The following is a 17,179-nucleotide window of genomic DNA, read 5'->3' on the forward strand; positions in this document are numbered from 1 at the left end:
GTTAAAGGGGGTGAATTTATCCTCAAGCAGAGAACCATTCTTACAGAAACTGTTAAAGGGGGGTATTTTATCCATTTAAGGGGGTGAAAATATCATTTCCCTTTTCTAAAGGATTCATTAGCGGACCCCAACTAGTTTGGGACAAAGGCTTAGTTGAGCTGAGCTGAGTTGAGTTGTACCCATGTCCTCTTTTCTTCGAGTGACACAAAAACTGTAGTTGCAGCTCGGGTCAGGCGGGCGGGTCGGGTCGGGTCGGGTTTGCTAAACCTAGCCCATGGTTTTTTGAGGTGGGGTCCATGATACCTTTGAAAGTTAGACTGCCCTAATTCATGCCTTCTCTCTTAGCATCTGCTCCCTCGTCTACTGTGAGAAATCCAGGAAGAACAAAAACGAACACAGTAGGAGAGAGCAAAGCGTAGGCTCTCTCTCTCTCTCTCTAAATTTCAACGGTTTTCCCCTTTCTCTGTGAGTAGAAAAACACCAGATTTCTGTGTAGAGAAAAAAAAACCCTAGGTTTTGAGTTTTTTTTCACAGAAATCTACAAGAACCTGAGATTTATGTGTAGAAAACCCATACACAAAAACCTCAAAACCTTCACTGAGTAGGAAAAAACTGGATTTATGTCTAGAAAAAAAAAACCTCGGTGCTGAAGTTTTTCTATAGAAAACCATACACAAAAACCTCAGTGTTGGAAAAACCTAGGGTTTCTGTTTAGAGAAAAAACACTTATACATTGAATCTCTGTGTAGAAAAAAAAACTGTTTTTTGTGTATAGTTTTCAACGGAGAACGGTAACAGATTTCAGATTTTTTAGTATAATTTCAGATTTGAGATTTAAGATTTGAGATTCCAAGATGGTAAGGAAGTCGAAATCTGGAGGGTTTGAGTCGCTGAATCTAGAGGAATAAAAAACCCTAATTTTCTCAAACATTATACGAAATCTAATAAAAAACCCTAATCTAGTTATGATTTTAGATTTTTGAGTATAATTTCAGACTTCAGATTTGAGATTGCTGATTTATGATTTCAGATTTCAAGATGGTAAGGGAGAAGCCGAAGAAGAAGTCGAAATCTGGAGGGTTTGAGTCACTGAATCTGAGTCCTAATGTATTTAGAGGAATCAAACGCAAGGGCTACCAAGTCCCTACCCCAATCCAGAGAAAAACAATGCCTCTCATACTTTCTGGTGGGGATGTTGTAGCCATGGCTAGGACTGGTTCTGGTAAGACCGCGGCTTTTCTCATTCCGATGCTCGAGCGATTGAAGCAGCATCTGCCACAGAGTGGAGTTAGGGCTCTTATTCTTTCCCCTACAAGAGAATTGGCAATGCAGACTCTGAAATTCTCGAAAGAACTTGGCAGATTTATGGGTTAGAATTTCATTTTTCTTTACATGAATATATATGTTTTCTCCTATTTGAATTATATTTACTGAATTATTAGACATGTGGGGTAGTGTATGTCACTAGGTTTTCGATATTGTTAAACCCTTATGGATTGATGTCTTGCTTATGTGATGATTTCTGAGTGTGTATTTGTACTTATTCTAGCATTTTCTTTAGTTTAATCTTAAAACTTCATCACTTGCATGTTTTTCCATACCTCTTCGTGATTTTCTAGGATTTGCACTGAAATTTAGATTGAAACCGAAATGTTTCCATTAATGTGGTGGCCAAAATAGAAATCGAAGCCGAAATTGAAAACCTTGATCTCTACCATTGCTCTCCTGTTTTGTTTTTTTAGTATTCTTATCCTTTCCTTTTATGTTTCTTTTGTTTGTTAGGTCTGCATTTCTTTGAAATTTACCGATGCATGAAGAAAACTGAGGAACATAAATGGAATCAAATACAGTGAAGATAAATTCAATATATTGACTGATTTTTTTTAATGGTTATATTGACTGAATTTGTGTCTGCATTTCGCTTCCCGGCTGTGTTTTCCTTAACAAACATGGAAAGTGTGACAGTCTCTCTCTCATTTAAAAGATCTTAATTATATTTAGAAGAAACAACTACAATGCTCGTTGATTTATCAAACAGAGTGAAATTAAATTCAATAAATAGACTGAAATCCTGTCTGCATTCCCTTCTCGACTGTGTTTTCCTTCACAAACATGGAAAGTTAAGCATAGTTTGTGTCTCCCCTCTCTCTTTCTTTTTGAAAAGATCATAATAATATTAAGAAGAAAAGGCTACACGGGGGGCAGAGGTTCCTTGGTGAACATGATCTCCCTAGCATGCCTTATTTATCCAAATTGTCTGCTAAATCATTGGCCCTATAAGTATATGAGACATGGTTTCTCTTTCCTCTAGCTGATCATAGTAAGAACCCTTCTCCTCAAAGCGAACCATGTGTATGCCACCCATCCTCCTCACCAATGATTTCAGACTTTAAATGCTTCCAATAATGAACCTAGGAATTTGAATGTATACTTGCACGGTGATAGAGTGACTTAAGTACTCAACATAGAAGGACTCTTAGACTTAGGCTGAAGCATCAGGCACCATAAACTAAGGTTTTGCAAACCAAGTGAAAATTACCTCCTTGTTTTCTCCCCTTTCTGATTGTGTTGATCTCATTTTGATCATTGTTCGTCATTCCGATTAAGGGTGTTATGAATCTAACCGATTATATTCCAAATTTCACCAACTTGCTGGCATCATTGATGCTAACACTTTGAGTTACGTAGTAAAAGAGTAAACTTTCTGCCCATCCGATGATAATACTCAAGCCTCTTTTGATGTTAGCATTTATGGGCTTCCTGCTGTACCACATAACCGTGCCATTCACTTTTCCGCCACCAAGAAATATGACAGCCTTTGTTTTCATACTTTGCTTTAAGGATTTGGGTCCACATTTTTCCAGAGGCCTTATATATCCCCCACCGTCATTGAATTGGTAACTCTCAAGTCATGGAGGACAAAACAGGAATTTTCCTCTTTGGGTGGAAATTATGAGAGAGCCTGACATAAATTTGAGTTCGACTCTCTAATTCATTGCGAGTCATATTAAACATTTAAGACAGATTTATTTTTCTTTCTTTTCTTTGTTTCTTTCATTGTTTACCTTATTTTTCTCAATATTGTAACCATTTTTTCTCCACTTAGTTGAGACTGCAACTGCAAAATCTTATGAATTTCTGTATCAATAAGATCTTATGGATGATCAACTCAAAAGAAAATTATCCAGTTTTTTCGTTATCCCTTTTAAGTTCACTTAGTATAAATCTGTTTTGGTTTTTCTTGATAAGTGTATTTTTTCTATGCAATTTTTATTTCAGATCTTCGTACTAGCTTATTGGTTGGTGGTGATAGTATGGAAAGTCAGTTTGAAGAATTATCTCAGAATCCTGATGTTATAATTGCAACTCCTGGTCGCCTCATGCATCATTTGGCTGAGATTGAAGGCATGTCTCTTCGAACTGTAGAGTATGTGGTATTTGATGAAGCTGATAGTCTTTTTGGTATGGGCTTTGCCGAACAGTTACATAAAATCCTTTCACAGTTGAGTGAGATGCGGCAAACGTTACTTTTTAGCGCAACATTACCAAGTGCGCTTGCTGAGTTTGCTAAGGCCGGCCTACGTGATCCTCAACTTGTGCGCCTTGATTTGGAGACTAGGATTAGTCCTGACCTAAAACTTACTTTTTTCACCTTACGGCATGAAGAAAAACATGCCGCATTATTATATTTAATTAGGGAGCAAATTAGTTCTGATCAGCAAACCCTAATATTTGTTTCTACAAAACATCATGTGGAATTTATCAATATTCTTTTTAGAGAAGAGGGTATTGAGGCCTCTATCTGTTATGGGGATATGGATCAAGATGCTCGGAAAATTCATCTTTCGAGATTTAGAGCCAGGAAGACGATGTTTCTAATTGTGACAGATGTCGCTGCTAGGGGTATCGATATTCCATTGCTTGATAATGTTGTGAACTGGGACTTCCCTCCAAAACCTAAAATTTTTGTCCATAGAGTGGGGCGAGCGGCTCGAGCAGGTCGAACGGGAACTGCATTTTCCTTTATTACCTCAGAGGATATGGCTTACCTTTTGGATCTCCATCTCTTTCTCTCAAAGCCAGTTAGACCTTCTCCCACCGAAGAGGAGGTTCTAGAAGACATGGACGGAGTATTATTAAGAATTGATAAGGCAGTTGCAAATGGAGAAACTATATATGGGCGTTTTCCCCAAACCATTATTGATCTTTCGTCTGATAGAGTTCGTGAAATTATTGATAATTGTACAGACCTTATAACCTTGCAAAAGGTCTGCACAAATGCATTTCGTGTATATTCAAAGACCAAGCCTTTACCTTCAAAGGAATCCATTAGAAGAGCAAAGGGTCTGCCTAACGAAGGATTACACCCTATTTTTAAAAGTCTCCTGGGATGCAGCGAGTTGGCAGCACTTGCTTTTTCTGAACGATTAAAAGCTTTCAGGTCAGTGCTGTCTACATTGTTATAGCCAAGCTTTAAAATTATCGGTTTCTGTTTCGGTTTCGGACATAGCTTTTGGCCAAAATTTCGGCCAAAGTACCAAAATTTCGGCCAAAAATTCAGTAAAAAAAAAAGCAAATTTCATTGTTGTGCCAAAATTTCACCCAAAAATACCAAAAAAATTCAAAAATTACATTTTCCCGAAATTTCCGAAATTTTGTATTCTGGCCGAAATTTCGGTATTTCGGCTGAAATATAAAACCATGGTCATATCATTTCTGTTTTGACACAGAGATCTGGTACTGTTTTTTTGAAATGGAGAGATCTGGTACTGTTGAAACATGTTTATTTGAGTTGTGATGCTTTTCCTCATCTTTTATGCTCAAACTTCATAAGCAACTTCTACATTGTTTATATGAGATTTGCGGCCTCCTATTTAAATTTCCTGACCGATATTTTACCGTTCACTGGAAAACATGTGGTAGACCAAAGCAGACTATTTTGGAGGCTGAAGGGGAAGCTGCTAAAGCTAAACATTCGCAAGTAACTTCATTCACTTTGGTTACTTTTTATGGACATGTTTCTTTATGCGTTTCAATTTATTTGATGTGAATTGATACATAATTATTTTTGAACTGATGGAACTTTTATTAAAAATAACAGAGAAATGGATATAAGGCCCCAATCAGCAGGCCCAAACATACACACAAAAGAAAAGAAATAAAAGACCACCACACAAAATCCCAAGACAATGTCTAAAACTAGATTTAAGGCGTTTAATTTCAAGATATTACGTTACTGAATGGCATCCCATAGTTTGTCAAATGTCAAGTGATTGCGCAACTTTTTCATTTAAATAAATGTGAGAAAATAAGTTACCGCTATCATTTCACTTCCAAGATCAGGGGTTTTCCATTTCCTTCTATATCCCATAGGCCTACACCACCATTTTCAGAAACCTCAGTGCTGCTATAACAATATTAGCCTAAACAAACACTGAATGTTCCTAAAGAGGAAAAAAAAAAAAAACTTGTGTGGACCATGGATATTGAATCATGACATGCAATGGATTTTCAAACAGATGATAACATAATTTACAATCAGTCATTTTAGGAATCCTCCTTGTCATAAGCTGGTCTCTAGCCCCATTTATCTAAGCCAATGAAAAGTCAACAACCTAGGAATTGTGACCCCAAGTAGATATGTAGAGCACATGGTTTTCGGCCGAAATATTTTGGCTTCGGTTGAAGCTGCAACAAAATTCACTTTGAATCGGAAATTTACAAGATTTCGCGTAAATTTCAACTGAAATTTTGTTTTCATGCCTATCTACAAGATTTCCACCGAAATTTTAGAGAAACAGAAATATTTTCACAAATTTTATAAGATTTCGGCCGAAATTCCATCAAAACTGAAATATTTCAATTTCCATGATGGCTGAAACCAAGACTGAAACTGAAATTTAAAAAGTTGGTAGAGCATAGGGCAAAGATTCACAGTGAACCCTGGACTTAAAATAGAAAGAAATGGCCGAGAATGAACCGTAGTATCAGATGCCCTATCTGCATTAATCTATTATATCAGAAGGGACAAAATCTTCTTTGGAGGATTGCAATTAAATATTCAAATTCTCCGTAGGCTCTTAACAGCGGACCCTCTCAATTAACAACACCAAACCACCCTTGTCCTAAAAAATACATAACATTTTGAATTACTACTAGGATCTAAATTTGACTATTTATTTCTTGGGATACCCATGTTAAGTATGTAAATTGAAGACACCAAACCACTCTTTTGTCTGGGCATCTAAATTTGACTGTTTGTATTTCATGCGATAAGCATGTTAACTATGTACACATTTTTTGATGAAATGTTCATCTCTATTACTTTGTTTTTCAATATTCACATATCTCGTTCTAGTTTTGATGAATGTCAACTTCATATTTGTGAGCCATACTATGTGGTTCTTAGTTTCTGTTCCATCAAGAAGTCAAAAATTAATTTCGTATTTCACAACACGTCTCTAAGTACATTTCCATTTATGTTTGAATGTCTCTAAATTATGTTCATGTTGTCCGTATTAATGACTTTATAATATACCTTTGATGAACATTTTATTTTTTGTTTTAAAACCTTGTTGTGAATCATAGGGCCTTTCTAGTCAATGGGTCGATGTCATGAAGAAGAAACGAGCTGTTCATGAAGGGGTCATCAATTTGGTACGTCAACAACAGTCAAGTGATCGGACTGCGAAGGTAGATCTTTTCATGAAATAAAATGGCATGTCAATCGTGTTTCTTTTGATTTTCATTTGAAATTGATAAACACTTTCTAAAGTCTTCATGAAGAATTGCAAGTTTTCAACTGAATTAGAAACATTTCACTTAATGCTCGTGAAGACTGTCATGTACATTGTTTTCCTTTAATGAGCTTATGCCATTTTTTTGGTTCTATCAATTTCGTCATTTCATGCATATGCACATTTAATTGATCTAGAATGCTTAGCAAATCTAGAATGCATATGCCCCTTTCTCTTGATATCAATTAAACGTGCATTTAAATGCAGGGTCTAGTTTGTTTTTTTGATCGTCTAAAACAAAAGCTTTTGCTTCGGGAAATGATAAATGCGCCCCTTTTCATTACTTGAGACACCCAGCTATAGTGTGTCTATGACTGCAAAGGGGCTGATGTACTTCACATTTGAAGGAATGAAGTGACCTGACACCCAGCTATAGTGTATCTATGACTGCAAAGGGGCTGATGTACTTCATATTTGAAGGAATGAAGTGACCTGATTGCCACGTACATTGCAGCTGGGTGTCTCAAAGGATGAAAAGGGGCACATTTATCATTTCCCTTTGCTTCTTATCCCTTATATTTGATATTTAAAAAATTCTATATTTTCTTTTCTTGATGTAGGATGTCATATCAGAGGGCACATTTCCAATGGCAAGGGAGAAAAAAGGTTATTTGATTATTCCTCTTTTCAGTCTCTATTTCTCTTATTTCAAGAGTTGTTTTTTCATAAAGGGTTCTTATATATCATGTTTAGACTTATTTTATAGTAAAAATACAATCAAGGAGGAAGAGAATAAAAAAGAGCGAAAGTCTCCTTTGAGACACTTTCTCTATCTAACCCATCTGCCACCAAATTGGCAGATCACCGCACTTGATGGAAGATCATAGAAGAAGATCTCACCCAATTAAACATCTCATTGAAGAACCTGTCAAATCTCCACGGATCACATTCTAGGAGTCCCCTTCTATCACCACATTATCTAGACCATCTCTACCCAGTAGTTTTAATCCTTGGTGAACTGCACGCACCTCTGCTTCAGAGGCATCCTCCTCACCAATGGGACGGGTGAATGCCCAAAGGACCTCCCCATCTTCATTTCTCAATACTCCAATCCTGGCCCGGCCGGGATTCCCAAGCTAGATCCATCAAAATTTAGTTTGAGGATGCCGCTGGGAGGTGGTGTCCATTGTTGCACTATTTTTTCTTTCTTTTTCTTGCAATAACAAACTCCTTTCCAATCTAACCATAAGGCATAGGCGGATATAAATTTGAAACTTGGAAGGATTTTGACCCATGATATCGTCAAGGCAATGACTTCAATAAAGAGGAATGCCGAACGTTTAGAGATCCCATAAAAAACTCTTGCATTTCTTTCTTTCCAAATCTCATCAGTTATTATGGACCTGTTATGCTCTGAACCGAGTTTATGGATCCAAACAAGCTTATATGAACCCCTCCTCCCCACTGCCACACAAACGCCGAAAAAAAAAAAAAAAAAAAAACTTTTTATGACTACCACAGATCTTTGAAGTTTTCCACCCCTTTCAGAGTTAAATTGCCATTCTGACTGTGCTAACTAGATTTTCAAAACTACTCTTTAGATTCTTTAATTTTGTTGCTTTAAATATGTAAATTAGAGGATCATGATAAATGCCAACATAACTCTTCAGTATCCGCTGCTTCTTTTTAATGGTTATTGTGGAAAATGCTATAGAGAAACTGAAAGCACCATGCATCTTTTTGTTGGCTTTTTCTTCCTTTTTCATCGTTAGCTTGATTGGGTTGGTTTTATGAACTGAACTTCTGTAGTCCTTAACCCTAAGAGGGGGAAAAAAGAAAATCTGAATTGTAGGCTTCTGATTCAATCTCACTGATGCTTTTGTATCCATGCTTGAAGTTTGTGGTTCTAAAAGAAAGGCAAAAAGCTTCATGGATGAGGAGTATTACATAAGTTCAATACCGAAAAATCAAGTAGGTCTTTTATCTTCATGATGATGTTTCTAACTTGGAAATGATTATTTCTATGTGAGGTATTCTAAACTGAATGGCGCCCTTGAAGAAATGGGGCGAAAGGGTGCCCTTATTGGCTGCAAAGAGCAGATGTGCATTTTAAATGGCTGAAAGCCAAAGTGCATTAAATGCATAACCGCCCCTTTCATCTAATGGGGGCGCCCTTTCACCCCATTTCTTCAAGGGCGCCCTTCAGTTTAGAATATCTCTTTCTATATTGTTTCTTTGGTATTTGTTTAATCAAATAAGAACCTTTTTAGGGCCAATTGTGCATTTTCAGTTTCTTATTTTCTACTCACGCTTTGTTCTTGTTTTTTGAAGGATCGGTTTGAAAATATAATTAATTTCACTTTGTGTTGTGACCTTTTCCAGCATATGGAAGCAGGACTCTCAGTAAATGCCAATCAGGGTTTTGAATCAAGCAGGTAAACATGAAGTTATTTATTTATGCTGAGAAATTATGTTTTTTGCATTTGTGGGTTTAATTCGTATGCAACAAGTTTCATATTTCTCTCATAGTCTCGCATTGATTAGTGGATGATTTTGTTCTTGGTTTTTACATGTGGTTTAAAATTTAATTTAGGCCTTTGGATGCTCCGGTGAGAAGAGGCAATTCGTGCCAAGTTGATGGAGTAAAAAAAGGTAGGATCAGACCGAAAACAACTTGGGTAGAAACAGTGAGGAAAGACTTGATAGGTAGGAATATAACAGAGAACATGACCTTGGATATGATAGAATGGAAGAAAATGATCCATGTAGAAGAACCCAACTTGAACCAGGATTAGAGCCGGGTAGATTCCTTTTACCTTCTTCATGAATTTTTTCTAAAGGATTCCTTTAGCCGACCCCAACTAGTTTGGGACAAAGGCTTTGTTGAGTTGAGTTGAGTACAATAACTAGTCAAGAAATTATGTAAAGCGCACCTGTTCAAAAAAAAATTATGTAAAGCGCATGGCTTGATGCTTATGTTTATTTGCTTAGTAAATAATATTGCATGTAGGTTCAACTCTATTTCTCTCTAGATTAGCATGTTTATTGTGAATTAATTAATTAATATTCATGAAAATATTGTGTATTAAAAAATCATGAATTCTTGGAGAATATGGCATTTTTCAAACAAAAAAAAAATTCAATCTTTTTGCATATAAAATGCCAGGTGAGAAACTCACAAATAAATCACAATCTTTGCAAAAAAAAAATGTCAACAAATTTGTTAACTATTCTAAGGAAAACTTCAGCTCAAAAAAAAAGACCGTATGCCCAGGAGAACTTGTCACTAAACTGGTATGAGTAAATGAATGACCTTTGCGTACAGCCCAGGAGAACTATGCCCAGGACGCCAGGAGAACTTCAGCTCAACAAATTTGTTAACTCTAGTTCAGTGTATCTCATGTATAAACTGGAAATCAATTTTCCATTAAAAAAAACACTGGAAATCAATTTCTTTGTCCGTTGCATCATGGAAAATTGGGTTTCACTGTTTCAGGCAAAATTAAAAAAACACTAACATGGATGCCATGGAGAAATACTGGAAAAGGCTTGTTTTACCGGAACTCCATTGCTCTTCCATTAAACATGACTGGACCCAAGGAATAGTGCCCAAACAGGTGGCAACGTGTCATTTTTAAGTGCACAATTTGAATTGGCATCAGTAGGTAGCTCCAAAAGTGGTTATATTTTATGTAGTGAATTATATCTGAGGAGGAGGTTCCCATGGCCTCCTTCGCCACTCCACTAGTTATACATTCCTTCCTTCCCCCGTTGAGAAAATGAATGACCTTTGCGTACAGCCTTTCCCAGAGCCTAGTTGGGCCTACTCGGGCCCTATAGAAGTCACGGATGCAAACGAGGCAGAAGTGGGGGCTATCCACCATGGTATTAAGCTTCTAACGAATGTTGATTTGGAAAAAGGTGGAGATAGAAGGAGATTCAATGAATGTGATAAGATGGATTAATGGCACACTCAATCCTGTGGATATTTGCTGCATTTTTTTATGAAATACAAGATAGGGTCCGAGGAGCACATATAAATGCTTATCATGTGAAGCGGTCTGCAAATGGCGTAGCGGATAAGCTAGCCAGAGATTGGGGTATTCAGGGAGAGACTGGAACAGTTTGATTTTCTTCCCCTTGAATTATTTCTTTTCCTTTGCTTTCTTCTCTTTCTTTTCCTTCTCGTTCTCTTTTCGATTATATTAATACTATTCACCATTAAAAAAAAAAAACAATCAGACGATGGCATTGTGGGCCAAGTGAAAACTTCTGGAAAGTATATTACAGAATGATGGCATGGGGAGATGCTGACATTAATAAGAAACAATTTAATACGAAGTGGCCCAAATGATTGAACATTTTTCTGAACAGTTTAATACATGTTAGTCTGTCTATACATGTCCTCTTTGTTGTTGCTTTATCATATTTTTTTGAGACTGAAGATAATACTTGTGTTTTTTTAATTGTTGACTTGGGGACTGCAACCTCTTACTATCCTTTTAATATAAGAACCAGTTTCCTTCTTCTGTAAAATGTCATAACTTGGCTCATCTTTTAGGGTTTTGCTATATGTTACAAAATGGCTTTTGTTTCAGTGGAAATTTCAGTAATTTCGGTTTAAATCTTAAAAATTTCGGTATAAAATTCGGTTTTGGTCCCAGCCAAAATCTAAAACCATGATGAAAGGCTCGTGTTCAAGACAACTTGTGGGTTTAGCTTGTCACCCTTTGAATCTTTATTGCACCTTTAAATTTATCATTACTATTTATCATCAGGTTGCTTTTTTGGTGTTGCTATGAAGTTCCATGATCACCAGGTGTGATGAACCCATCAATTTGATAAAAATATTGCTTGTTTTTGTCTTCTTCTACTGATACTATCGTCATTTATAGACTGGAAGCTGCTGTTCTGGATTTAGTTGCAGATGATAGTACTGGTTTGCAAAAACAAAAATCATTTTTTCATTGGGATAAGGTAATTTCAACAATTAAAACTACTTGTGTTGTTAGTCCTTTTGTTTGTAAATATTTTCAAAGATTTAAAACTGTGGACTTACTTTGGTTACAGAGGAGTAAGAAGTACGTCAAGTTAAACAATGGTGAACGTGTGACAGCTTCTGGAAAGGTATCATCTTGTTCGTTGTTATGATTTCCACATCCAAATAAGTGTTATATTGTACTTAAAGTTGTGGATTTATTTAAACACATTTTGGAAGCATTTTATTGTCCAACGTAGTTTTTGTAGGTTTGGCACATTTGGTTTTGTCAAGATTTTGCTTTATGAACTGAAATTATTGGAGATGTGGTTTCTTATGAATAGAGGGAATATTCTTTGGTCTCCATTCTTTCCTGCCATCCATTGGACTCTTTGTAGGGAAAGTAACATTACGGGTTTTCGATGGCAAGATTAAGCCTATCTAAATGCTCAAACATTCCTACATGTTTTTTTCTCTCTGTTACTTCCTACTTTGAACTGCAAAGGAGTTGGGAAGTGTGGAGCTCCAATTCTGTTTCCAGCGAAACTCCTGCTCCTCGTTGAACACCGTTCCCTTTTTCCTTTAAACTTAACTTTGATGGCTCTTGCTGCAGGAATCCTTGTCCGGAAGGTTCCCATGATAAAGCTTACTTATTTTAAGGGATCACGAGGGAGTGGTCGTGATTACTTGTTTTGATGTTATTGGCATGAAGAATAAACAAAGGCCTTTGCTTTGGGGATAAGGTTGTGGAACCCTAAACACTGGGTGCCCTTTTGATTGTGGAAGGGATTCCAAAAACATCACTAAGTAGATCCAAGCTAAGAGCAAGGTTTTAAATCTCGGTTTCGGTTTCGGTACGAAATTTCGGACGAAATCTTGTAAAAATTTCACCGAAATTTCGGTGAAATTTCCGAAACGTTTCCCTGAAATTTCCGAAATTTCGGGTGAAATTTTGTACTTGACCGAAACGTTTCACCGAAATTTCCGAAACGTTTCGGCGAAGTTTGGTACTTTTCCGACTCAATGTGAATTTTGTTTCGTTTTCTACCGAAACGAAACGTTTCGGCCGAAATTTAAAACCATGGCTAAGAGTGGGTATATGATTTCCTTGGATATCTTGTCTATTTGTGTCTTGTGCTTGGCTTTGTATTCTTTTTCCTGTCCTTCGCTTGTGAACAGCTCAGTCCTTGAGCGTGTTGTATACTCTTTTTAAAAATGTTTTCTTCATCATTCAAAAAATTGTTTCTAAACCTTATTCTGAATATGAAAATCATGAAAAAGCAATTGATGATTAGAGAGTGAATATTGAAAATTCATCAAAAAATTCTGGCGTGGCTTGCAAACTCTTTTGAGCTGTCCGGGATGGGTTTTGATGTTTATGACTTCCAGAGAAACATGGGATTATCTGAATAGTATGTAGTTGTAGCTTTATTGGGCTAGAAGTCAATTGGAGATTACCATTCAAAAAAGAAAAAAAAGAGTAAATTGGAGATTGAAGGCATGGCAGCCCGTCTGGAGCATCAATTTGGTGGAAGCAAAGCTTCCAAACCTTGCTTTCATTCCTAAAAGGGCAATTCAAAACTTTTTTTGTTTATATCATGTCTCAGATTTATGTTGAATCACAATTTCTATTTTGAAAGTTGATCTGCTCAATTATTATTTGTTACTTTCATGCGTATTCTAGTTTGAACCCCTCATACATTATTTACATAAAACACATATTTTCAAAGGAATTACAGATTTTTTGTCATTTTACCTTGATTTCCAACAACCGTAACCCCTCCACTAGTGGAAGTTCTAGACGGCCTTGCCAATGGACGTGGCCACAGAAACATGCAGAACATGTTAAATTTTGCGAATTCTTATGATTTTTCTCTTTCTGCCTGACTAGTTGATCATTTGTCAAATTTTGTTTTACAAACGGTTTAATATCAAATTATCTGAAATTTGCTCTGAAATTGCTCATGATCTGTTTTTATATTACCTACAGAAATGTTAAACATTATTTTGTTCAATATGTGTTCTCCTCATGATTAATTGATCTGACTATTGATTCTTAATATGGTGTATAGGTCAAGACAGAAAGTGGCTCAAAAGTGAAAGCTACTAAAACAGGAATATACAAAAAATGGCAACAACACACACATAGAAAGATCTCTTTTGATGGAACGCCTAGCGAGGGCAATGCTCAAGATGATACACGTTCAGCAGGTAATGCCTTAAAATCCAAAAAATAAACACATGCAGACATGCACCCACACACCTGCGTAATTTTTTATTTCCGCGTATGTTACTTTTGTTGATCAATTTTAATCATGTCGGTCAATACACTTTTCCTAGCATATTCTTTCGTCATTTGTTTCTGTTCATTGTTTAATATTATTTCTTCTAGAAGTTTGTCATACACAGTGTGTGTTTGACACTGTCCAATCAGGACTTAAGTGAATTTTGGACAAATGTTTGTTTGGGTGCCTATTCCATTGGATTTTGCAGAATATATTGACTTAGGGTTACTGAGTGAGAGAATCCAGAATTTTGTACATTGCTAACTTCAATGCTTAGATAAACTTATAAGCATGGTTTTAAATTTCCCTGAAATTTCCCCGAAACGACCGAAATGTTTTCGTCTCCATCCTCACCAAAACGAAATCTCAATGAATTCCTTCCACGTCATTTTTTAGTTGAAATTCCCAAAATTCGACCAAAATTCTAAAGTTTGACTGATTCCCAAATTTTGACCAAAATGGCTGGAACTACAAAAAAATGGAAATATGTTTCCATTTGCATTTCATTTCATTTCATTAATGTAGAGAGTGATATTTGGTAGGCAACATCATTGAACTACACAAAAAAGTAACCATATCGTATGCATGGGATATTGGGATGTCAAAATCGGCATGGGATCAATAATTTCTTGTAACCTAATGTGGTATTGACATAGAGTTGGACTATTAGGAGGGGGATCATTGTACTGTCTTATATGGGATGTTCGATGTGATTAAGCCATTATGGATGACTTTCTTGCTTAAGTAATGGTTTCTAAGTACGTATTTGTGCTTTTTCTACCATTTCCCAAAGTTTCATCCTAAAATTTCATCACTTGCATATGTTTCTATGACTTAATAAGATTTCGAAACCAAAACCGAAATTTCAAACCTTGCTTATAAGATCTCCATATGTATATTTGCCTTTGCCTTTTTAGCTTAGGACCCTCATTCCAACACATAATTCCTAGCATGTATTCCATATTCAATGATTTCCAATACATGTTGCTTAATCAACGATTCTTCAGCTATTCTTCAATTGGTCGTGAGCTGGATTGCGTAGTGATTGAGGGTTGGGAATGGAATTTTCGGGTATTATGGGTTCGTGTGTGTGATGGGGAGTATGGGTTAGTGCTTGCCGACAAGAATGAGGTGCTATGTTGCGGATGAGGCGACATGGTTCTGGCGGTCCCAAACCCTATTGAAGGAGAGGGAGTGGTGAAGAGGGGAACAAAGGCTTTTTTTGGTTGGTTGGTTGGTGGGGTGGGGTTCTAAGGAAGGCTAGCCTAACTAGAAAAACAAATGGCATTTCTATAATTAATTGAAGTTACCTTTCTAAAGACTAGATTACCAAGTTTTATTTACACAAAATTACATGAACAAGTGTTTTTTTTCTTGAACTGGAACATTAACAAGTGTCGAATCTCTCAACTAGCCACAAGGGCACATTTTCAGTGCTATTATAAATGTACTTAGGTGACGTGGATCCAATGGGGGTGCCCCTTGCAAATGGTTTTTGCAAGGTCGCCCTTCAGTTTAGCATCCTCTCTCTCTCTCTCTCTCTCTCTCTCTCTCTCTCTCTCTCTCTCTCTCTCTCTCTCTCGCTCACACACACACACACAGGGATTTGCTAGGGACTTTCGCAGAAAGGCATTTCACAGCTAGCTGTTGCATGGGAGAGCAGCCACACAGGCTCACTTTTCAGCAGATTTTGTCTTATTTGTTTAATTCATCTGAGATGGCTGCTCTCTCATGCAACAGCCAGCTGCAAAATGCCTTTATGTGAAAGTTCCTAGCAAATCCCATAAATATATATGTATGTGTATATATACATACATACATCTTTGCTTTTGTTTGTCATCTTTTCACTAAAGTCTCATTAACTGTCAATCATAATACACCCTTATCAATTCCCACTACACCCCATTAATTGCATATTATTGTAATTTTTGATGATGAATTGCTTTTTATCACCATGTAATTAAACATAACTGGATCTAAATTGTTTGATGTACTCATTTCCATTTTATAGGGGATCGTCATACACGATGGAACAACAGAAATTTCAAAGGGGGCAATCAGCGCCGTTCCGTCCCCAATGCCAATGTGCCTTCTGAACTTAAAGACCCCAGTCAAGTTTGGAAGAACAGGCAACAAAAGGCTAATAAAGTCTCCAAAATGAAGAACAAGTCTACAAAGGGTAAAAAGCAGGGGAAAAAGGGAAAAAGAGGAAGCAGAAAGTAGAAAAAGCTGCGGATTCAGAAGAAGCTTCATAGGGAGACTTGCGTTAAGTTATAAAACTAAGTGATTTTCCTTATCAAACAGGGTAGAAAGAACAGGGGGAAAAAAAGGAAAAAGAGGAAGCAGAAAGTAGGAAAATCCGCGGATAAGAATCTTCATAGGGAGACTTCTGAGTGTAACTTAACAAACTAAGGGATTTTTCTTATCAGTCTAAAGAAAATCCGAAACATTAGTAAGGTAAAAAATTTTGAACCATTTGTGGTCTTGTAGCAGGTCATTTTTCTCGAGAAAATGAGAATGAGAATGATGGAGTTTTTGAACCATTTATAGGATTTTGTGGTTCTGTGGCACAGTGGCAGTACTTATTTTTCTTATCAAAACAGGGATCTACACTGCTATGTAGGACATCAATGGTCCTTGATCCATGCAAATGGTTGAATATTTCAGGGGAAAAAAAATGAAGGCATTTGGCATTCCTCATTCTTTCGTTTTGTAATTAGATGTTAGAGATGTTTCGATCCCTAATAAGCTATAAGCATGGTTTTAAATTTCTGCTGAAGTACCGAAATTTCGGATTTCGGCTGAAATTATAAGAATTTTACTGAGATTTTCACCGAAATTTCGTTTTTGGCTGAGGCCGAAACCGAAACTGAAATTTCAAACCTTAGCTATAAGCAGCCAATTCAAGAAATGCACAGTGAAGTGAGGAGTGCTATTATGAAAACATGGGAGTGCTGATATCATTTCCTTATTTCTTTTTGTAGTATTAAGTGGGGCGCGGCCTCATTATAATACAATGTGGTACACCCTCTACGACATAGTGGGTCCCACCTTTGATTAATCCAAACCATTCATCTGTTTGTTTGATATTATGTTTGGCTTAATTTATTATTGGGCATAGATCCAAAGCCAGGCCCCTCAAATGAATGGTTTGGATCAATCAAAAGTGGTGTCTACAC

The 17,179-nt window shown here is 36.7% G+C and overlaps 1 protein-coding gene across 2 annotated transcripts; it reads left to right on the top strand.

Annotated features, from left to right (window-relative positions):
• Positions 1 to 257: 257 nt before the first annotated feature.
• Positions 258 to 16,570, top strand: LOC143889462 (putative DEAD-box ATP-dependent RNA helicase 29). 2 transcript variants are annotated; one of them, XM_077393673.1, is made up of 12 exons: positions 258 to 415; positions 1,031 to 1,369; positions 3,280 to 4,441; positions 4,924 to 4,981; positions 6,589 to 6,693; positions 7,358 to 7,403; positions 8,635 to 8,708; positions 9,120 to 9,172; positions 11,633 to 11,714; positions 11,808 to 11,864; positions 13,788 to 13,926; positions 16,012 to 16,570. In XM_077393673.1, exons 2-12 carry the CDS (start codon positions 1,039 to 1,041, stop codon positions 16,221 to 16,223), a joined length of 2,319 nt encoding a protein of 772 aa, XP_077249788.1. In that variant the 5' UTR covers positions 258 to 415; positions 1,031 to 1,038; the 3' UTR covers positions 16,224 to 16,570. The 2 variants fall into 2 exon arrangements, with proteins under 2 accessions (XP_077249788.1, XP_077249789.1); XM_077393674.1 differs by having other exon boundaries at positions 310 to 465.
• The last annotated feature ends 609 nt before the right edge of the window (positions 16,571 to 17,179 follow it).

Source organism: Tasmannia lanceolata, unplaced genomic scaffold (genome assembly GCF_043159265.1).
Source record: "Tasmannia lanceolata isolate RefF3 unplaced genomic scaffold, GAP_Taslan_0.1 ptg000013l, whole genome shotgun sequence".
NCBI lineage: Eukaryota > Viridiplantae > Streptophyta > Magnoliopsida > Canellales > Winteraceae > Tasmannia > Tasmannia lanceolata.